The sequence below is a fragment of the Sciurus vulgaris genome (assembly GCF_902686455.1).
Source record: "Sciurus vulgaris genome assembly, chromosome: 8".
Lineage (NCBI taxonomy): Eukaryota > Metazoa > Chordata > Mammalia > Rodentia > Sciuridae > Sciurus > Sciurus vulgaris.
In genome coordinates, this window is record NC_136468.1 from 104,132,160 (window position 1) to 104,156,071 (window position 23,912).

At 42.9% G+C, this 23,912-nt stretch overlaps 1 protein-coding gene across 11 annotated transcripts in view; it reads right to left on the reverse strand.

Annotated features, from left to right (window-relative positions):
• Positions 1-23,912, reverse strand: part of URGCP (upregulator of cell proliferation) — a 39,395-nt gene continuing 15,483 nt past the window's right edge. For 3 of the 11 annotated variants that reach the window (XM_079150715.1, XM_079150718.1, XM_079150716.1), the window contains exons 2-6: positions 9,536-9,562; positions 9,160-9,230; positions 6,007-6,057; positions 5,691-5,729; positions 1-3,337 (exon numbers count right to left, since the gene is read on the reverse strand). In XM_079150715.1, coding sequence (XP_079006841.1) covers positions 741-3,337; positions 5,691-5,729; positions 6,007-6,040 — 2,670 coding nt within the window. In that variant the 5' untranslated portion in view covers positions 6,041-6,057; positions 9,160-9,230; positions 9,536-9,562 and the 3' untranslated portion in view covers positions 1-740. Of the gene's footprint in view, positions 3,338-5,690; positions 5,730-6,006; positions 6,058-9,159; positions 9,231-9,535; positions 9,563-10,359; positions 11,925-20,818; positions 20,835-23,912 lie in introns of those variants that run through there. The other 8 variants (XM_079150720.1, XM_079150719.1, XM_079150723.1 and 5 more) reach the window with 5 other exon arrangements.

Consider the following 23,912-nt stretch of genomic DNA (forward strand, 5'->3'; position numbering starts at 1 on the left):
ATGTGAGCATTCATTCATTCGACAAACATTTATTAAGTGCCTACAGTGTGCCAGACCCTAGGGATACAGAGCTGGATGTTCTGTCCCTGCCCTCAAGGAGCTCACAGTCTGGGGCCAGACAGTAAACACATGAGTGACAATACACCATGAAATGTTGAGGCAGAGGTATGACAAAGTGCTGGGACACAAAGGGTTTCTGATGAATGCTTCCTCAGCAAGAATCAGGGAAGGCTTCACAGATCAGTCCATACACCCGGTGCCACGGCAGTGCCTTGGCACACATGGGCAGGATCACATCACCGAAACCTCAAATGCTGGTCCACAACCCTCGGGTTAGGTAGAAGCAAGGCCTGCCCTCTGCTTCCTCAGGACAACTCCTAACCTCAACTGGATGTCCCTGCCTGCTGGGACCTGAGGAAAACTGTTCCCCACTTCAGGGGCCAATGAAGGAGTAGCTGTCCAGAGGGCCAACCCTCAGGAGCCTTGACAGGGTTCAGGAACAAGGATCAAATTACTGCTTGTGTCACCCTACCCAGGGCCTCTGATATCCCCAATGACATCTCTGAGCTGGTCTGTGAGATAATTTCTTTTCTTAACACTGTTAGGAGACCCCTACCCACTGTCTTTCACTGGTCTTCCTTCTCGTGTGCAGCAGGCACCAGCCGCCTCTCAGGTGCCTGGGCACAGCCTGCTAGACCCCATCAGAATAGGCCACCACAGCAGCCTCCACACCTGAACACTTACAGCCGCCGCACCAGCTCAATGAGCTGCTGGATGTTTTTGTTTTGGTTGGACAGGCCATTTCTGATGTTTTCTAGCAGGCATCTCTTCAATTCAAAAATGGCCTCACTGTACCCCAGGCTCACAGCAGCCATAGGTGGTGCTCCATGCCACAGTCCAGGGACATGCCAGACATGCTGCCTCTCAGGGTCACAGAAGGCCAGGCCTGCCAGTGTCCGGAAGCCACCACCTTGCTTCTCCATCTGGGCAGCAGCTCTGCTCAGGTCACTGGGTGGATCCAAGAGCTGCCTCCTGTCTCTTGGCTTGGGGCTGGGGGCAGGCATGTCATGAAGGTTCTGGTACACAAACTGATAGTTGGGCATGTGTCCTGTTTTTTCCAACCTCAGAAACGCATGCAGAATAGCTGGTGGAATGTCCCTCGTTTCAGCTAAACTGACCACAGTAACATTACTCAACCCCATAAGCAGAGTGGCCAATGAAGCCTCCAGCTCAAACCTGTCCCCAGCCGAGGTCAAAGCCCCACTGATCAGCCCCCCAGAGTCTATCACAAGGATGTGGTCACAGCCCAGGTCCTGGCTGAAGCCCTCAGCCACTGTGATGAGCTGCATGAAGGCCCCCCGGGGACTGCAGCTCCTCCCGGTAGCAAACCGCAGGCCAAACATGGTGTTGAGAAGCATGGATTTCCCTGTGCCTGGTACTCCCAGGGCAGACAGAACTACCAGCCGAGACCTCCTGTCCAGGCGGATATGCAGCTCCTTGAGGAGCCCTGTGACCCAACGAACAGGGATGCTCAGGGTTCCCCCATCCACCAACTCCAGGGGCAGCCCCAGCAGCAGCAGCTCCACAGCCAGGCCTGGGAAATGGGCAAAGCGCCTCTGGCCAGCTGGCAGCCTCCCAGCCTCCACCAGGCAGCTCTCTGCCTCATAGAACTGCCCCATTTCCCGCAGGAAATGTTCCACCCCAAGAGGCTCAGGCCAGAGTGGTTCACTCAAGTCTGAAGCCCCACAGAGTTTTGGTCTCAGGGTGAGAAGAGTCTCTGGGGGCTGTCTCAGCCGTGGCTGGCCCACCCGAGCCAGACCCCACTCCATCCACCTCAGGAAGTATTGTCTCTCACCCAGGGAGGGGCTGCTGATCCCAGCAATGAATTCCTGTACCCCTGAGGTAGGCTCCTGGCCATTCTGCTGCATCCGGAGCTCCAGGAACCGTCGCCTCAGTTCAGCCCGGTGCTTCTCAGGTGGGTCTGGGGCCCACTGAAGTTGGCAGAACTCCCTCTCCACTTGGGCTGCCTTCCTTCCAGGGTCCCCCTGCAGCCTCAGCTCATCCCTCCTGTAGGCATCTATGTCCTTGATCTTCCTGGTGATTCTCTCCATTCGGTCCTTTGCCTTCTGACACTCCTCACAGTCCTCATCAACTCTGAGGCCCAACTTCCGGGCTGCATGAGCCATGTCTTCCACAGACACCCTCCTGCAGGGGGACCGTACCACACTACCCACGATTCCTCTGATCCTCCTCACAAAGCTCTCACTGTCAGTGCTGCTGACCTTCACCAGGACATGTGAGTGGTCTATCTTCAGCACAGGGATTAGCTTGTTCAGGAATCGGAGGTTTGTGTTCCGTTTCCCCCGGTAGGGACTCAGAATGAAGTAGTATTTTGTGGTTGATTCCTTCATGGAGTACAACAGTTTATATTCCTTCTTACTGATGTTGTCTGTCAGAATAAACACAGCTGAAGATATTTCTGTCAAGAGTTTAAACTGCAGCCAGTGAGACCCAATATCACCTCGCAGGTTCAGAAAGGCCACAGGCTCTGGGAAGACATCCAGGTCATCCCTGCCGCTGGGGAAAAACCAAGAAATTTCTACCAACCCATCTGCAATCTCTCGGGGATTAGTGCCCAAGTTGAGATCTCGATGCCAGAAGCAGTCCCACTGCCTTCGGCCTGGGCTGAGGATGGCATTGAGCAGCTGAGACTTAGAGTTGCTGCTGACATCCATGCGCACAAAAGCAAAGGTGGGTGCCCTGGATAGGACCACACTGTCCTCTCGGAGGCTGCCCAGGCCCCGTGGGGGCTGGGACCACCACGTCCGTACAACGGCCCTTAGGGCCCACAGCAGAAAGGTGTGGTAGTGGTTTTCTGAGTCAGGCAACACAAGCGGGAGTGCAAATTGGCAGAGGGACATCTTGAGCACGATTTCCTGTTGCAGAAAGCTGTCTGAGGACAGCAGCAGGGCACAGAGAAGGTCCAGGGGGTTTACTGGTGTGTCGGGCGTTGGTAGCTCAGAAAAAGAGTAGATGTCATCAGCAGCAATGTCCTCAGCTGGATCCCAGTAGATCATCTCCTCCTCCATCTGGTTCTCCTTCTCTGCAGGCCGGGCATCTGGAGGCATATCCAGCACCATGGTGGTATTCCTGGCTTCAGCATTGAGGGCCTGCAGCTTCCTGAGGAAATGCCAGGGCAGGTCCTTGGGAACCTGAGGGGCCCAGTTCTTCATGCTGTCAAAACTGATCTGCAGAGAGTCCTGGAGGCAGAGCTTCTGCACTTGGTATGTCTCCAGTCCCAATAGGGATAGCATTTCCTGAAGCCTGCTTCTCTCCACTGTGGAAAGAAATGAAGACATGAGCGCTCAGTCTGCATTCCTGAGTCAGGGCCACTGTAGAGCTGGAGAGGGGGAGTCCAGCAGGGAAGGATTAGAGAGGATGTCCCTCAGAGTGGGATGTAGGAACAGGAGGCTCAGGGTGTGCCCAAGCAGACCTGAGATCAGGGAAGAGGAGGGGACCCAGTATCAAGATAAATACTATCATCTAACACAGATGTATATGACATTAGAAAGCAGAAAGGAAAAAAGGAAACAAAAGAGTCACATTTAAGAACTGGGAGAGTTCATGTAAAAGCACCAATTTCTAGTTTCTCTAGAAATCTGCAAAATCTAACACTCAGCTCAAAATGAATTGGTTAGAGTGAGCAGCACATGCCCCTTAGGCAATGAATGCAGGTCCCACCTCCTATCCCATAATGCCACAGTGTTATTCATGTGCTTCTGGCCACACACTCAAGCTGAGCCTTGTGCTTCCTCAAAGTCACCTGGAAGTTTCCACAGGCAGCACAATCACTTAATTCTCTGGTTTCTAATGTTATTTTTTCTTTAAATAAGTTGGACGATACTTTAAAGGAAAATATTATCAAGCATGGAAGAGTCAGCAGTCATAGCTCAGCAACATTTTACAGATTTAATGCCAATAATGTAGTTTCCAGTCATAGTAAAATATCTGGTGCAAATTGCTAGCAAGTGTAAACTTGTTTATTTGTGCAAAGAGTCAAATATCACCCTATACAATGTAAAATCTTACAAGTTAGCTGCTCTAAACACGTTTGCTACCTCCAAGGGTCTCACCACCATGAGTCTTGGCCTGGCATTTTACCAATGTTCATACTGCACATAATCACTTAATGTACGAAACAATAAATATAATGAAAGCTCCAAACTTTTCTCCAGTTCCTCTTGAGAGGAAGCAATATGCTCAAACCATGAGAGGAAGCACTGGTTGATTCAGCCCTTCTCTTGTTTCTCAAGGTCAAGTAACAGATTCAGGACCTTTCCCAAGTGACCTAAATGCGCCACAGCACTGACTATAGGGCTCAGAGTTCTACAGCAGTGTAGTTATAAGACCACCCAGGAGAGAGCAAGTGGCCTGTGAACTTGCAAAAACAGAGGAACTGCATGGAAAGGGTTGTGCCATGGCAACATCCTACATGGATATTTTTCAGGTTTCATAGTTTTGCCTGGATGAAATCAGGGACATAACTTTTCTTGTTTATACATAGAACAAATGTTTTTATTAAGTTACAAAATAGTAAAAGGGAACAGGGAAAAGTCAGAACAAACAACCCCATTCACACATGCACCTATGCCTAGACTATGGCTCTTGGCAGGCTGTTTGGCAACTCTGGGCCTGCACTCCCAAACTCAGGTGAAACTATTAGACCACATGAAGAGTTTCTAAACCTAACTGAGATCATAAACACTTCAGTTTAAAATAAAAGATTCCATTCAGCCAAGCATGGTAACACACTTATAATCCCAGCTGTGTAGGAGGCTGAAGCAGGAGCATTGCAAATTCAAGGCCAGCCTGGACAACTTGGCAACACCTTATCTCAAAATAAAATTTCAAAAAAAGAATCAGGATGTAGCTTACGCAGCTGGTATGAGGCCCCTAGGCTTAATCCCCAGTACCAAAAAAAAAAAAAAAAAAAAAAAAAAAAGAAAAAAAAAATCCTAGGTGTCCCCTCCAAAGATGCTAACTACAGAAGTGGATGTGTTGAAGAAGAAGGCTGCTGGTGATGACCCATGGTTAGTGAGCTCCCCAGGAGTTTGGTTTTCAGCAATATTATTAATGGTCCATAAAGCACTAATGGATTAGAACATCCCAGATCTGAGCACCTTGTCTTCCCAGGATTTAATGCAGCTAGATATGGGAACTACCAGCCTAGACAATGTTCCTCTCCAATAATACATCAGAAAGCTAGAATAGCTGGGTGCAGTGGTGCATGCCTACAATCCCAGAGGCTTGGAAGGCTGAGACAGGAAGATCACAGGTTCACAGCCAGCCTCGCAATTTAGTGAAGCTGTAAGCCATCAAGTAAAACCCTTTCTCAAAATAAAAAATAAAACAGTCTGTGAGTGTGGTTCAGTGGTTAAGCACCCCTGATGAAAGAAAAGAAAAGAGAAAAGAAAAGAAAAGAGAGAGGGAGGGAGGGAGGGAGGGAGAGAGAGGGAGAGAGAGAAAGAAAGAGAGAAAGAAAGAAAGAAAGAAAGAAAGAGAAAGAAAGAAAGAAAAAGAAAGAAAGAAAGAAAGAAAGAAAGAAAGAAAGAAAGAAAGAAAGAAAGAAAGAAAGAAAGAAAGAAAGAAAGAAAGAAAAGAAAGCTAGAATAGAAAGAGAAAATGCATACCTGTTGGGAAGTCATTGTCCTGAGCTTCGTTTGTACCATCTATGAGAAAAGAAAGAAAGAGTCAGGGCTAATATGGCTCAGAGATAAAGCAATTACCTAGCATGTCCCTGGGTTCAAGTCTCAGTATAGCACCAAAAAAAGAAAAGAAAAATGATTGGCACAAAGTAATTTAAGCTAAACCCAGAACCCTCCTCCTTTCTTACCAAAATAACAACGTATCTCAATTATTACAAATATAAAATCCCAGTTATTTTTCACTTTTCTCTCCTCCTTTTCCTTCCCCAAACCAATCTATGCTAAGTTCCATAGTTTCTACCTCCATAATGGAACCCGCAGTCATCTCCTTCCATTTCTCTCCATTCCAGATCTAAAAAACAAAAGAAAACAAAACAAAAGAAAACCACAGAGATTTAGTTTCATCAGCAAGTTAGAACCTTTTTATCAAAACATTTAAGGAAGAGGGCTGGAGGTATAGCTCAGTAGTAGAGTGCTTGCCTAGCACGCATGAGGCCCTGAGTTCAATCCCCAGCACCACACACACAAACAAACGCACAAAGTTCAAGTAAGGATACCGTGGTCAATGATTACCGTTTATACTACAGGTTGAATATTCCTTATCTGAAATGCTCAAGAAATGTTTTGGGTTTTGGAATTTTTCTTTGCAGTACTGGCAATTGAATCTAGTGACTCAGGCATATAGACAGGCAAGTGCTCCACCACTGAACTGTATCCCAAGCACCTTCCCTCAACCCCTGCTCTTTGGTGGTACTGGATGGAATCCAGGGGTGCTTTATCTTTGAGCTATATTCCCAGCCCTTTTTATTTTATTTTTGAGATAGACTCTGGTTAAGTTGCTGAGGCTGGCCTATAATTTATAATTCTCTTGCCTTATCTACTGAGTCACTGAGATTAAAGGTATATGCCATCATGCCCAGCTCTCCATCCCTTTTTAAAAATTTTATTTTGAGAGAAGGTCTCACTAAACTGCTCATGCTAGCTTCAAACTTGCAATCCTCCTGCTTCAGCATCCCAAGTAGCCGGGATTACAATCATGTGCCACAGAGCCCTGCTCAGCATTATTTTTATTCTATCAGAAGGAGTCTTTATAATCACTTATAGTGATATTTTTATATCAGAGTACAAATCCCCAGGTATGGAGGGGAGAGTGGGGAAAGTTGTGTCTCTAGCATTACACTAAATCCATCAATACTAATATTTTAATTATAGAGTGTATTTAACTAATGCTATCAGATGCTATCAGGAAAAAAGACTTTAAAAAAACCCAGTGCCTTGTGCATGTGAGGGAAGCCTTCTATCACTGAGTTACATCTTCAGTTCCCAAATTTATATTTTTAAGAACTTATTATCAAGAAAAGAATCTGATATTTTCAGATTTATCAATCCTCATGATTCCCATATAATTAAGAGAAATCCTAATACTTCAAACTTTCTTCTTTGATGATGTCTCTGGGAAATGGACATGAGACAGGCTGAAGAGAGAAAAAGGAAATGGCTTCTTAGAGCCCAAAGATATGAGAGACAATGCAGGATGAATCAAATTCTAGAAGTCAAAAGGTTACTCTACTCAAAGTAAAGAAAACACCAGAAAAAAATTTTTGCAAAGAATTCAAATAAAGAGAGTAAATAGCTAGAGAAGAGAGTGGGAAACACTAGAGACTCAAAGATGGGGTTGGGGGTTCTAAAGTAGTCTGAGCTGGAATCAAAAGTAACCTAGAAGGGGCTGGGGGGATAGCTCAGTTGGTAGAGTGCTTGCCTTGCAAGCCCTGGGTTCGATCCCCAGCACCCCCGCAAAAAAAAAAGAAAAAGAAAAAAAAATAACCTAGAGAAAACAGGGCTTTGCTTGGTTAGGGATGGGGGAAGAGCCTGATTTCAATACAGAGAGATAACAGGTACAAGAAGTCAAGGAAACACAAAGTAGTCAAAATCAGGAAACTAAGGAGTGGGGACAACCTAATGTTCCACAGGCAGAGATGCAGACGGCAAATAAGCAAACTATGCGACAGGCAGATAGGAACAACGCAGGAACCCAGCAAGGACACAAATCCACAGTAAATATAGGGAGGCCAGCAAGGCTCAGTTCCATGAGCCAAGGTCTCCACTAGAATTCCTGTTGGGTAGGACCTGGCCTAAGGAGGAGGTAAGCACCAGGCTCAAATGGGCACAAGGGCAGTGTGTGGGCCAGGTCTACCACTAAAATTATATACAGTAAGAACTGTTGTTAGCATAAGTGGGAGAACTCAAAATAAGGCAATTAAAACCATTTTCCCTCAAACAAAATGATCTCCTCCCACCAATTATGACAACACTTGGCATGCACCCTCTCGTGTTTTCCACAAAATTTTGGAATACTTGTTATTGGGCAGTAAATAGACATTTAAGACACCATTTCACACCCTGGAGCTATTAGCATCAAGAATGAGGTATGAGCTGGGCTTAGTGGCACACACCTATAATCCCAGTGACTTGGGAGGTTGTGGCAGGAATATCACAACTTTCAGGCTAGTCTAGGCAATTTAGTAAGATTCTGTCTTAAAATAAGAAATAAAAGGGGCTGAGGATGTAGTTGGTGGTAGAGTACCCCTAGGTTTAATCCCTAGTATTACAAAAAAAGAAAAAAAGAAAAAGAAATGAGGTGTGGATATGTGCAAGCAAAAGAATAAAGTTAGACCCCTACCTAATACTGTACACAATATATTAATTCAAAATGGATCAATGATATAAATGATATAAATGAAAGTACCAAAACCATGAAACTCTTAGAAGACATAGACAAAAATCTTCATAAATTTGAATTTGACAATGGGTTCTTATATACCAAAAGCACAGGCAACAGAAGAAAAAAATAATAATTTGTGCATCAAAGGACAATAAAAGTAAAAAGAGGGCTTGGGATGTAGCTTAGTTGTAGAGTGCTTGCCTAGCATATTTGAGGCCCTGGATTTGATCCCCAGCATAGGAAGGAAGGAAGGAAGGAGGGAAGGAGGGAGGCAGGGAGGGAGGGAGGGAGGAAGGAAGGAAGGAAGGAAGGAAGGAAGGAAGGAAGGAAGGAAGGAAGGAAGGAAGGAAGGAAGGAAGGAAGGAAGGAGAGAGAAAGGAAGGGGAAAGAAAAGGGAAAAAAGGTAGGAAGACAGACAATCAACTCAGTGTCTCAAAATAAAATATAAAAAGCACTGCTTCACAATAAAAAATAAAATGGACTGGGGATATAGCTCAGTGGTAACACACCCCTGGGTCAAGCCCCAGTACCAAACAAACAAACAAAGAACTCTTACAACTTTATAACATAATATCTCCACTAAAAAGTAGGCACAACACTTGAACAGAATAACTTGAGAAAGAATCTTCTTGTAAAAAGGAAAAATAAAGGAGGTACATGATCCCCAGCTTAGGGAAGTACTGAAATCCAGAAACCCAATCCGCTTCAAAGTGGGCTTAAGTCCAGCTTTACCTGCAATTGCCACAGCTGTTCGTCTCTCTGATGGTTTTATTTCTGGGGCCACTTCTCCCAAATCAGAGTGCCTGAAACAATTTCAGAAGAAAAATATAATTAAAATAATGAACTACTGCTTACACCTATCAAATTGGCTGCATATGAAAATCTCTTGGGGAGCTTTTAAAAACTACAAGCTCTGGGTCATACCCCAGATCCATGAAACCAGAACCTCTGGGAGCTGGTTCTGGGCATCTCTGCTTTTAAAAGTGCCCTCTATGACTCTGATGTGCAGCCCAGTCAAGAATCATTAGCCTGGAAACTCCAGCACTTGCAAAATCTGCTGGTCAGAGAATAAATACAGTCATTCAGAAAGACATAAAAATATACATACCCTTTGACCAGTAATTCCACTTCTATCCTAAGGAAATAATTAAGATTTAGTTATAAAGATGTTGATGCCAGCTTTATATATAATAGCAAAAAGTTGGATGCCTTTTTAAAATCAAAGGCTGATAACAGGGAATTATGATCTTATTCTGCAGTCATTACAAAATATCTTATGGATTTTTTTGTGTGTACAAATGATTTTAGATGAAACACTATGGAAAGATGTTAATGGTATACTAATTAGAGGGTGAAGTCAGGTTATGGAACAATACTGTAGTATGATACAATTTAATAAAATTGTGTGTATTTATCTACAGGTACATATAGAGAAATCTACAAGGATGTTCATTAAAAGTTAATAGTGTGGGCAGGGAGGGATAATCCTGAATTTTTTTTAAGTGATGCTGGGGAATCAAACCTATGGCCTTGAACATGCTAGGCAAGCACTCTACCACTGAGCTACACTATGCCCCTGAATTCTTTTTCATAGATTTAAGAACTATATTTTCATTAAAAATAACCTATTTTAGGTATGTCTTAGAAATGAGCAAACAAGTAAATGTGTTGATTTTGTCAGAAGTCAAGGTTTTCTCGTGGAAGAAAGGATATATAAATGTAAGATAGAAGAAGTTACAAAACCTAAAGAGGCATAATGGAATGCGAGGCATTAGTATGAACTATAACTTCTACATGCATCCTCAGATCTGTGTATGTACATGTATATTTCTATGTGTAGATATGCATGTACATACATATTTATTTCCTAGCTCTGTCCCCAGATAAGGGCCAAGAAGCAAAGACTGCAATAGCAATGCGCACACCTCGTACCTTTAATTCCATGGCAAAAGAAACAAGGACTCCTTGGAGATTCTGGCTAAAGCCAGGGCTAGGGCAGGGAAAGAACAAAAGAAACTTGAGCATATTAGTTCAGAAAGTAAGCAAGTGCTCTGAAAAGTTCTGGGGCATGCTACGGGATACAGGTGTCAGCTAGAGGGGCTTCCCTGGGTCAAACTGGGGACAATGTGAACATGAACAGAATTATATACAGTAACTTAAAACCACTGAAAACAGGAATTAATGAGTCCATACAGATAACAGACAACTAAATTGGGGTGGGGGAATCTTGCTCAAAAAAGAATGTTAAATATGGAAGGGAAGCTGTAGTCAGAATGGTACCATTTTGCAATCATTATATTAAGATGGTCCAAGCAAGAGCAAATATCAAATGCTAACTCTTGGAGGAGAATGTTGATGAGAAGTAAGCTATTTGCCTGGTATTACAATGTCTCCTTTTAGACTGCTTATTAGGTGCCAGGAAGAAAAGAAGAGTAATTACACAATGAAGAGCTCAGGTGATGCTCTGGTGATCAAAATGAACCTTAATGTGGAGGACAGGCAGACTTCATGTGCCCCTGCTGTGACACACTGAGGAACAGCCCACAAGGTAAAGTTCTGATCAATCTTAAGGACAAATGCAAAATGAGGGACTTTACGCTAGAGGGGAGAACTGTATTATCCCAGAGTATGCATGTCATGAAAGACAGACTGTGGAAATGTTCAGGATTAAAGGGTATTAAAGAGACAAAATCAAACACCATACCTGATCTATACTAGATCCTGCACTAGAAAAGGAAATTTTGGGGTCAAAATACAAAGAAATGAAATATGGGTACATCAGTGTTACTATACTGTGGTTATTATATAAGAAAGTACCTCTTTTAGGAAACAGACACTGAAGGATTTAAGGGAAAAGTGATATGGTATATGCAACTTACTCTCTGCTATGGACTAAATGCTTGTATCATTCCAAAATTCATATGTTAAAAGTTTACCCCCAGTGTGATGGTATTTGGAGGTGGGGTTTTGGAGGTGATAAGGTGATGGAGGTAGAGCTCCCATGAATGGGATTAGCACCCTTATAAAAGAGGCCCAGGGGAGCTTGTTTCATCTACCACCATGTGAAGACACAGCAAATAAGCTCACTAGATGGTGCCTTGATCGCAGACTTCCCAGAGTTACGGAACTATGAGAAATAAATTTCTGTTGCTTATAAACCACCCACAGTCTGTGATATTTTGTCACAGTAACCTGAACAGACTATGTTTCTAATAGTTAAGAAAAAATGATTTATGTGTTTATATGTGTGTATATAGGCTCATATACACACAGATTAGAGAGAACGTAAGAGTACACAGAGAAGCAATAAATAGGGAATAGTAAATGAGGTAAAATGTTAATAGGAGAATCTGGCCAGACATGGTGGAACACATCTATAATCCTAGCAACTCGAGAGGCTGAGGCAGGAGGATCACAATTTCAAGGCTAGGATAGGCAACCTGCCAAGACCCTATCTCAAAATAAAAAAAGAATTGTGAATGTAGCTCAGTGGTAGGTAGAATACCCCTGGACTCATCCCCAGTACCACTAAAAAAAAAAAAAGAAAGAAAGAAAAAAGAAAAAAAAGGAGACTCTGGAAGGAACCTTGGGGCCTTTTTATTTTTATAACTTATCTCTAAGTGGAAATTATTTCCAAATAAAAACATTAAAAAGTTAATAGTGGTTACTTATGTCTGGGTAACAGGACATTCATCTTCTTTGGTCCTATTTGTACTTTTTAATAGAAGCATGTGTTAATTTTATAAAACTAACAGAGCTATTAAAATGATGATGAGTCTGTGTCAGGACAGATGAGACAAATGAGTGCCGAAAGAAGCTTTGATAACATGGTGCCCTTAAAACTATATTTTTCAAGAGTGCATATTCTATATGTGAGTCTATGGCATAGAGGACAGGCCTCAGGTCCCTTGAGAGAAGGCATGAAGCACCTCCCTAAACCTCCATTCAGTTGCTCAGCAAGACAAAAGTTTTGTGTTTATTAAATATATCCTCCCAGAGGAAATTTTAGTATCTGTGGTTGTTATTCCAGCATGCTCCTTGGGGTCTCCTCCTCTGCTGAGAGGCTTCTGCCACCCCCTGAAGATGGTTCCAATAGCTGGAGTTTCCCTTCATGCATGGCCATCTTAGTCACGATAGACAGAGCATTAAACAACTTTCTGACTTCATAGGACCTTGATGCTGATAAAAATGGGAGTTTTTCATTGCTTTCTCTTCAGTTGTCTGCAAAGAACATATTACATATTGCTTTGTAATATGAAAAACACCAAAAGCAACCTTAAAAAAGGAAAACAGCATGACTGGTTATAAATAGTTCCCAGCAGGGAAGCTACTAGCCTGGCCCAGGGGCTCAAGGATGCTGCCAGAGAATCTCAGGTAGGGAGAGCAGATGACAGGTTTTTACAACCCAGGATGCCAATAACAGGTGGCCTCTCAAGCTGGAAACTTGCCCCTCGACATGTCTTCCAGATAGTTCCATGAATAGGATTTGACTTCACCCCTTTCCATCCCACATAAGAAAGCAGTGAAAAAGTGGCAAAGTCACAGGGATGATTTTGAGTTTGTGCTAATTTAGAAAAGAGTACATATTTGCAAATTCTGTAGTTTATTCTTGCCACTAAACTGCCTGCAGCCCATCATAACTGAAATGCACAAACCATGAATTGTGGGTCCATCACTGCTCCTGAAAAATGGGGGAAACTGGAGGCAGAGTCACACTTGTGTGTGTCTAATGATTTTTATTTTACAACTTTACTACATATGCACAATATCCTTGAATACTTGTACTGGACTGAATTTTGTATTCCCTCAAAATTCTTATGTTGAAGTTGTAACCCCAATGTGATTATATTTAGAGATGGAGCTTTTAGGTAATTAAGACTAAATGAGGCCATAAGGGCAAGGCCCTCATGTGATGAATTTGGTCTCCTGATAAGGAGAGGGCTGAGCTGGGCATGGTGGTGCACACCCACAATTCCAGTGGCTCAGGAGGCTGAGGCAGGAGCATTAAGAGTTCCAAGGCAGCCTCAGCAACAACTTCCAGCCTCTAGTATTGGGAAAAAGTAAATCTCTCTTGTTTAAACCCCCAGTTGTACTTTTGGGGGGTAGCTCAAGCAAACTAATACAATACCCAAAATCTACTTTGCAAGGTGGAAAGCAGGGCTCAGAGAGATGTAGCCAAGGGATCTGCCCATATCACCAGCGTTAGGACCCAAACGTGAATGTTTGTTTCCCTTCTAGCTCATCTTTGTTTTTTGCAGTGTTGAGGATAGAACCCAGGACTTGGTGCATGCTAGTCAAAAGATCTACCACTGAGCTATACCCTCACCTAACTCTTCATCTTTAAGGTTTAGGAAGGTTTGAGATGACTTCTAATGACAGCTAGTAATTTTTAAAATAATTTAAAAAGCCAATCTGCTACCTCTAACTCTAGCCCCATTTTAAGCAGTGGGCCTTGGGGCCTTAGGTATCCTCCTGTCTATATCATAGGCAGAGTCAAAACTGGATGGCAAAATACTAATAGCACTTCCACAGGTCCTAGACACAGGCAAGGCAAGGGAGCTTCTGCAAAGTAGTTTTTGCAAATTGCTAATATCACTAATATTAATTTTATTCCAAAAATAATATAAATATAAAATACTGAAAAGCATCATGCTTTTGCTTTTTTTCCTATCATACTTTCAAAAACTATCACAATGTTAATCTGTCCTTCCCTCCTTTCAGTCCACTGATGCTACTCTAACTCATCTGTTAAAGGATACACTGCATTCTGTGTGCTCCCTCTGACTCCCTCCTTAGTAGCTGTGTAGTTTCAGTCTTTTCCTGAGACTCACTTTGGCCATGTGCTTCTTTTTCTTAACTAGTATATTTGGCTCTACACATTCTACTTCCTTATTCACTTAACTAATAATGAATATTTTCCCATATCCTTAGCAACTCTGAAAAAATTCTACTTTTAATACTAGAGGTAATTTTTTGAGAGTAAATATTGCCCCCCCTTTTGTACTGAGAATTAAATCCAGAGGCATTTTACCACTGAGCTACATCCCCAGACTTTTTTATTTTCTTATTTTGAGATGGGGTTTCACTAAGCTGCAGAGGGTCTAAGTGGGTTTCACTAAGTTGCTGAGGGCGGCTTCTGACTTGTGATCCTCCTGCTTCCATCTCCCAAGTCACTGGGATTATAGGTATGCACCCCCATGATACCAAGGGTAAGTATTCTCTTGTTAGTATTCAAAATATATGTTTAGGTGACCCCAAAATATAGAGATAAAATCACTCTCTAGAGGTGAAATGATGAAACTTCAGGTTTGCAAATGAGTTCCATCATTTGCAAAAGTAATCTAAAACTATCTCAGAGGCTTGTCAATAAATAGCTTTAGGGGAAAAAAAACCCAAAAAACCCCAAAATAGCTAGGCATAGTGGCACATGCCTGTAGTCCCAGCTACTCGATTAGGCTGAGGCAGGAGGATCACTTGTGCCCATGAGTTTGACATCAATGTAGAAAATAAAGTGTGATCCCCATCTGGAAAATAAATAAATAAGCCAGGCACAATGGTGCATGCTTATAATCTCAGTGACTCAGAAGTCTAAGGCAGAAGTATCCCAAGTTCAAGGTCAGCCTCAGCAACTAAGTGAGACCCTGTCCTAAAAATAAAACATAAAAAGAGCTGGAGATGTAGGTTGGTGGTAACAGACCCCTGGCTTCAAGTCTTAGTACCAGAAAAAAATTAAATAAATATACACATACATACACCAAAACAAACACTCTCAAGCCTCTAGGGTGTGCCTTCCAGGGGCACCTCCTTACACAGACATCTCTCCAGGGTAGGAACTACCTGACCCTCAGTGTCCTCAGCTCTTTCTCCCCATGTTAGCAGTTAGACCTACTAGTTTGTTCCAGATCAGGATGAAAACCCTGAACACTGCCAGGATACAGATAGAATTCACCCAGAGACCTACATCAAATGTGATTGGCTTAATTCTATTTCTGACAAGTCTATGGTGGCTTACCTTTCACTTCCACCTCTCCATGGAAGATGAAGCAAGACCAACTTTCCTTGTATCTTTTCTTATTTCTCCCTTTTATTTTCTTTCTTATTACTTATTTTTTTTTTTTTCCAATTTTCCTACAGAATTAACTGGGGAGCTTTTGTACTAAAACCTGGAGTTTCTGATTCAGCAAACCTGGGTGTTTAATGAATAAGAAATGATCTATTAGAGTTGGGTGTGGTGACACACACCAGTAATCCCAGTGACTTGGAAAGCTGAGGCAAGAGGATCACAAGTTCAATACCAACTTTGGCAACTTAGTGAGGCCCTAATCAACTCAGAAAGACACTCTCTAAAAAATAAAAAAATGGATAGAAACGTAAACAGGTAGGTCTGGGACATAGTTCAGTGGTTCAATCCCCAGGATGAAAGGAAAGAAAAAAGAAAGGAAGGAAGGAAGGAAAGAATCCATTGGACACTGGGATAAGCCACGCCTTTGTTTTTCTGCTGATTCACCTCACAGTAGACAACCCCTGGACCGTGTCCATCAATGCCCTGCACAAACAGCGCAAAACAGTGAGCAGGCCTATGTCCTGTTTAACATCAACCACTGATTCCTACCAACAACCATGGTTTCTTCACTGGGTGGTGCCAAAAGACAAGATGGTACCTAGGAAAACAACTGAACCAGAAGAGCACTAGATGAACACAGGCACAACTGTCACCCTATCATGATCACAGATGACACAGGTACAAATGCTCACGAAAATATAATTGACAATAGGTTATTAACTCCTTTGAATAATAAAGAACAACTCCATCTGTGGGGTTAGATATGAGAGCTTTCAAGTCCCCTTCCCTTTCTGCTCTACATCTGGTGGGGTGACAAGAAAGCCAGAGGTTCCTCCTTTGGTGCTGGTTGGGGACCCTCACTCAGTCACCACCCTAAACCAAAGCAAAACTCCAAGACAGTTGTTCTGCCCCAAAAGTCTCACTCCATGAGCAATAAACCTTTTTTTAAACTTTTGAGTGTAGGTTGTGGGTTGAACTGTGTGCCCCAAGTCCCAAACCTGGTATTATGAATGTGACTCTACGTGGAAACAGGATCCTTGCAGGTGTGATTAGTTCAATTAAGATGAGGTGATACAGACTGAGCCTCTAATGAAAGGATTAATGCCCTTTTAAGAGGGAAATCTGGATACACAGAAAGAATGCCATGTGACAACAGGGCATAGGCTGATGTAATGTAGCTGAGAGAGGCTAGAGAAGCTAGAGAAAGGCCTGAGACAGAAGTCCCTCAGAGTCTCCAGAGAAAAACAAGTCATGCTGATGCCTTGATTTTGGTTTCTAGAACTGTAAGAGAATAAACTTCTTCTTTAAGCCACCTAGCCTATGGTACTTATAACAGCAGCCACAGGAAACTACACCATGTGTGTGGCCTGACAGATGTATTAGCTTCCACCTCTGTCTTCATATGGCTTTCTCCTGTGTGCCTCTTTTCTGCTTCTCATAAGGACACCTATTATGTTATCCTAGAGACCAGCCTAATCTGGTTTAACATCATCTTAACTAATCACATCTATAAAAACCGTTTCCAAAAAAGAACATGTTCAGGACTTCAACGTATCTCCTCAGGGGGACACAATTCAATATACAATATCCAGGCCAAATCTGGGTTGGAGGCATCTCACCTCTAAAAGGCAACTCAGAAAAGCTTGAAGTCTGCCGTGCCAGCCAGGCAGGGTGGCACACGCCTGTACTCCCAGGGGCTCGGGAGGCTGAGGCAGGAGGATCTTGAGTTTGAAACCAGCCTCAGTAACTTAGTAAGGCCTTTAGCAACTTAGTGAGACCCTGTCTCTAAATAAAATATAAAAAAGAGCTGGGGATGTGGCTTAGTAGCTAAGTGCCCCTGAGTTCAATCCCTGGTACAAAAAAAAAGGTTGCTGTGCAGCCAAGGGATGTGAAAAGATCCTATCAAGTGAAACACAGGACAAGGAAGTGCCCGATACTATGACACTGGCTATTAGGAGAGGAAGCAGAGTGACCACCTGAACCCTGAGGCCATAATCATGTCAACACCCCCAAAACTGAGAGACTTCTGAGAAGATAAACAGTTCTAACAAGGCACCAGTCTTTGTCAAGGGTTCCATAGCACATAAGGCTGATCATATGATAGGAAATGGGACTTTCAAGTGCAGCCCTAATCCTCCAAGGGTGTACCCTAGACTTAGGTTGGAAAGATGAAGAATCCCTCGTTGCACAAACACTGTATAACACACATGCTAATCCATAAAATGAGGTTTGCTATCCCTGCCCTGCATAGCTCATGAGGTTGTTACAAGGATCCAAAGAGATTACATCCAAAGGGATTAAGTAAGTCCATGTTCTCTTGGATGTGCCCCATATGCATTTACTGCTTGTTACCTTTCGAGGAGTTTGGAATAGAAAGGTGAAGGACACAAACACCTGGTTCTTCACTTAGCTCAATGAGGCAAGGGGAAATTGACAGTGAGTAATACCAAGAACAAACTTTTTAAAATGTTGGATATACTAGAAGATGTTAAGTACTTAGAAAAAAAGAAAGCAGGCTGTGAGGTGGGGTGACAGGCATGAGAGCAGATGTTGATTTGAGGGATGGTCAGAACAGACCATGTGAGCACAGGCTTGAGAGGCACAGCCCAGAAAAGGCTCCAAGTTGCTCAGAGGTTGGCAGGGAGACTGAGTTTCATAGGACAAAGAGAAGACTCTGGTTTTTATTCTGGAGGACAGGAGAGCCATCACTGGCTCTGAGTCAGGGTAACAGACCTGTCTGTGTCACTGGCTGAAGACTCAAACCTGGTCAGCAGCACTAGAGATGATAGCACATGGTTAGGCTCTCAAGGTGTCTATGAAGTGAAATCCTCAACAGACAAGAGAGAATATGTGAGAAAGAGAGAGACCACGGATAAGTCTAAGATTTAGGACTCAATCAGTTGGTTCTATCTCCATTGGCCAAGATTGTGGGGACTGCATTGGCAAGGCTGAGGGGACCATGAGCAAATCAGCACTGACATGCTGACACATACCAGCCCCCACTCCCATTTGCTGGGGAGGGGCCTGGAGGCCAGGAGAGTCAACATCCCACTGTAACTGGGGAAACCACAGGAACTTTCCCAAAGAAATAGGCTCTAAAGTTCCTCCATGTCAAGGTTTAGCCACAATAAAGACAGAATCAACTTGCATTTTAGTCAGGTGTGGTGGCATGCACCTATAATCCTAATGAAGCAGGAGGATCACAATTTCAAGGCCAGCCTCAGCAATTTAAGAAGACCCTGTCTCAAAATAAAAAATAAGAGCTGGGGTTGTAGCTCAGTGCACTTGCCTAGCACATGTGAGGCACTACATTTGACCCTCAGCATCACATAAAAATAAACAAATAAAATAAAGGTATTGTGTTCATCTATAACTAACAATAAATAAAAAAAAAATAAAAATAAAAAGAGCTGGGGATATAGCTCAGAGGTATAGCATGCATAGCATGCACAAGGCCCTGGATTCACTCCCCAGTATTGATATGTAAAAAACAAAAAAACAAAAAACAAAAAACAACCCTAACAATTATATAAAAAGCTATAATGGAGAGAATCTAAAACAGATCTCCATCTCTAACCCACACATCAGTATGCTGCTGGTATGCAGGTGGCCTGGACACCTAGTCTCCAGGTACAAATCCCTGAAAAGAAAGGCTTGTCTCTGAATTATTCCATTCTAGTTTTTGTTTTTATAAATCCACAATTGAAGGTATGGTCTGCTTTGTTAACAGCTTCTTACTCTGGCAATCCTTGTGAGCACATCTTTACTTCAGCTTCACCCAAAGGGTGTGGGGAGAAGCTGCCTATATTCTTTAAAGAACAAAAACTACAGAATCCAACATTTTTGTCTGTGCCCTGGAAACCAAATTTAAACCAACAGAAATAATCCTGAATGGAGTCATTGTTAGGGTTTGGATCTGAAATGTTCCCCAAAAGCTCATGTGTTAAAGGCTTGTCCAAATGCAGCAGTGTTCAGAGGTTGGACTTTGAGAAATGATTGGATCGTGAGGGCTCTGACCTCATCAATGAATTAATTCATTAATAGATTCATAATTCAATGAACTTTTGGGAGGTGGTAGAAACTTGAGGAGGTAGGACCTAACTGGAGGAAGTAAGTCATTGGGGGCACACCTCTGAATGGTTTACTTTGTCCTCAGATCCCTACTCTCTTTCTCTGCCTCCTGTCTGCCATGAGGTGAGTCATTTTGCTCTTTCACATGCTCCCTGTCATGATGTACTGCCTCAACACAGGCCCAGGAGCAATGGAACCAAGTGACCATGGCCTGAAACCTCTGAAACCATGAGCCAAAATAAATCACTCCTCTAAGTGATTTTTCTCAGGTATTTCATCACAGCAACAAAATGCTTACTAACAGTAATTTTGCATCAAGTTTTATCTTAAACTGCTAAGCTGGACCTCAGTGTCCTCATCTACTGCATTGGGTTGCTATGAAGATTAGCTAACACATGCAAAAAGCACTCAGAACAGGGCCTGACAAGACACTTGTTGGAAATGGACTGGATTTAAATTTAAAAGAGCATTCCCAGGACTGAAAAGTCCCTTCCTTGGAGGTTCTGGGTAAGAGGCCCTTCCCTCAGCTCAGGGGGCACTCTTCTGTTTCTACATACAGAGAGGTCAACTGCTTGGATGTTCTGATGAAGCCCTGATTAAGTGAAGCTTGGAGAGCTGCTCTACAGAGCCAGCAGCCTCCTTCACCCCTTACAGATCTCCTGGTATGAGAATCCTAGATTGGTGGGGAAAGCCACTGCAGGGTCTCAGTCCTGCAGGCAAAGCCATGCCCTTTCTACACAGGCCACAGCCCTGATAGATTTCTCCCCACAGCAAGTTAAATTTTGTTTAAGCTCTCCAGTGCTTTCTCCTCCAAGTGTGGTATATGAGCCCCATTCCTCCCTCCTCCACTCGGTCCTCACTCTGGCTCCCTCAGTTCAGTCCAGACTAAAAAGGAAAGCCAAGTCCTTCCTTCCCTGTAAGATGCTGGTGTTGGGCCAGGCATGGTGGGGCATACCTATATTCCCAGTAACTTTAGAGGCTGAGGCTTGAGAATCTCAAGTTCGAGGTCAGACTCAGCAACTTAGCAAAGCCCTCAGCAACTTTGTGAGACCCTGTCTCAAAATAAAAAAATAAGAACTGGGGATGTAGCTCAGTAGTAAAGCGTCCCTCGGTTCAATTTTCAATAACCGCCCACCCCTCCAAAAATAGAGAACTGTGTTGGGAGAGAAGCTTCCTAGATAGGGAAGCCAATAGGTTAAAATAAGCCTTAAGTACTTGTAAATGTCCAATAAATATTAAGAAGAATGCTTTATTTACCAAGGCAGATGAGTCCTTGAGAATTCCAGTGGGTGATGATGTTCCTGAGGGGAGTGGGTATGAGGTCTCCAGTTAAGGACAAGCAAGTGAGGACAGGGCCAGAAGGAACGGCAAGGAAGACAGGAAAGAAGAGAAGGGGAAGAGAGGAAAGAGGAGGAAGGGGGAGTAAGAAGGGAAGGAGTGGGTAAAGGGAGGAAAGAGCAAGGCGGGGGTGGGGGGGGCGTTCAGCTCATGTACCTTCCCTCCTCAGGCACCGGTTATGGGTCTACAGAAAACCACTGGTTTTGGGTTTATGTCCAGTGATGGCTTCCCCTTATCCTGATCATCACATAGTCTTGACTTCAATCAGTTCCCTCATCTACTACCATGAGTCTCACTTCTCCCCAGCTCCACTTTGACTCCAAGGCTCCTTCCCTGAAACTTGACATCTTTGACATTCCCAAATACTTTCCTCCTTCCTCAGCCTGAGCTCCTTCCTTCCCAGACAGGCCTCATTTCATGTGTGGGATGATTTCAGTGCAACAATGATCATATTTTCTGCAATGAAAAGCTGAGGAATATAAGTTCACTTATGTGGATCAAATGTAACTGGTGGAATGTGGTTGGTTAGAACTTGATGTTACCAATCAGATCAAACAAATTGGACTGGGATGAGATTTCTAGAGAATGGGTGAATGAAAATGTAAAGTTTCCAACTCTCTGGGCTGATGTCATGTGCAGGGAGGTATGAAGAACCCTTAAAATCTGGTGATAAAGGGGAAGGTAGTACATTTATAAGGATAATTTGTGAGTATAAACTTCAAAACAGGCAATATCTCTGACCACAAAGTCCAATTCTTTGCATCTACTACAGATGTCTAGAGTCAGACACAGATAGATACCATCATCTTAGACAAAACGGGAAGCATTCTTAACTGAATAATATAACCATGTCACAGAATATTATATAACTGTCAAAATTTAGGTAGATGTTTTGTTTTCTGACATTCAAAAAACTTCAAAGCATACTGTTGAGAGAATAAAGCAAGTTGCAGAACAGTATGATAACATATAAAAACAGAGTAAAGAAAAAATATAATATGTAAATGCAAAGGAAAAGTCTGTCAGGGTATTCCAACTGCAGATGGGGAATAAGGAGGGACTCTTATTTCTGTAAGGCTATCTCTCTAAGAGTAACAGAATATTTAAAAATATAGTAGTTCCCTCTTATCCCTGGTCTTGCTTTCCACAGCTCCAGTTGTTATCCTGGTCATTTGCAGTCTAGAAATGTTACATGGAAAATTCCAGAAATAAATAATTCCTAAGTTTTAAATTTTGTGCTGTTCTAAGTAGCATAATGAAATCTGCTGTCCAGCCCTGTCGTACCCAGGACATGAATCATCTCTTTACCCAGCGTATCCATGATCTATACACTACCTGTCAGTCACTTAGTAGTTCTCTTATCAGTTCGGCTGTCTGTGTCACTGCCTTTGTTCAATAACCCTTATTTCATTTAATAGTGATCCCAAATCACAAACTTTTATTTTAGTATATTGTTATAAATGATCTATTTTGTTATTGTTGTTAATCTCTTATTGTGCCTAATTCATAAATTAAACTTGATCACAAACTTTTTCGCAGATATGTAGGAAAAAAAACAACAACATAGGATTTGCTATTAGGCACTGTTCCAGGCATCTGCTGAGGATCTTTCAATGAATCCTACACAGAAAAGGGGGACTACTGTACACCAGTATTTTAAGAGTGGTAGTCTAGCGAGGCACAGCAGTGCACACCTGTAGTCCCAGTGACTGGAGAGGCTGAGGCAAGAGGATCACAAGTTCAAGTTCAACCTTGACAACTTAAACAGACTGTCTCTAAATAAAAAATTTAAAAAGGGCTGGAAATGTAGCTCGGGGTGAAGGGCCCTGGGTTTTATCCCTAGTACCACAGGGGAAAAAAAGAGGTGGTGGTCTAGAGAAATCTGGATTACATTTGATTTTTATTTTGTTTTATACATTTTATGTTACTTAAATATCTACCAATATAATCTGAAAAATACATATACTTTGTGTAGGTAACCCAGGTTTATTAAAGGAATTAAAGGAGCTCAATCTAGAGAACAGATGGAAATGAAAATCTGGGAACTCAGGATGGATGGTTGTAATATTATTAGGGATAAGAACAACTTTGAGAATTTGATGAAAGCCAAAGACACTTGCAGAAAAGATACACATCATACCCAACACTATACATAATTTCAGGCAACAGAGGAACACACCCAGAAGCCCAACTATAAATCATGGATCAACAGTTAAAGTCACAGTAATAAGCTGGGCATGGTGGCACACAGCTGTAATCCCAACAATTCAGAAGATGAAGGAAGGAGGAGCACAAATTTGAGGTCAGCCTGGGCAACTGAGCAAGACTCTGTCCCAAAATAAAAAAGGGCTAGGGATGAAGCTCAGTGGTAGAACGTCCCTGAGCCCTGAGTTCAATCCACAGTACAACTTGAAAAAAAGAGAGACTGACAAGACAAACAAACCACAGAACACAAGGAAACACCAACAATGAAAGAGCCGGCAGAGAAGGCAATGTCAGGAAAAGCAAGGAAAGGAGATCTGGACAGTTGCAGAAAAGCCAGGGAAAGGAATATAAGGAACAGGGATGGTGGGAACAGGGTGAGAGTCATGTGTTCAGGAAAGGATACAGCTGGTGGCAGATGGGTGAGAGTTGTGTGTCTTCTGCCCCTCTGCCTACTTTACACTGTTGCACATGGATTCGCCCAGAGCTCCAACACAATGGTGTGGGCAAGAAATGCCCTTCGGCAAGTGGTACGACAGTGAGTCCAGAGTCTGGCCCTGCCACCTCCTCTGGATTTGTCTCCACTTAGATCCAGACACACAAGGCTGTGGGTCATTTCTCAAACACACCTTTTTCTCTAGCACAATGCCTGGGACATTTGTAAGATCTGCAAAAATGGTCAAGGTTTCTTCTTTCCTTCTTAACTCTCTTATGGACCCTATCAGTAAAAAACATCACATTTGGAAACCCCTGCATAAACACTTCAGTCAGAATTCAGTTTTTCTCCCACCTCTGCCCTCTATTTCTGGAT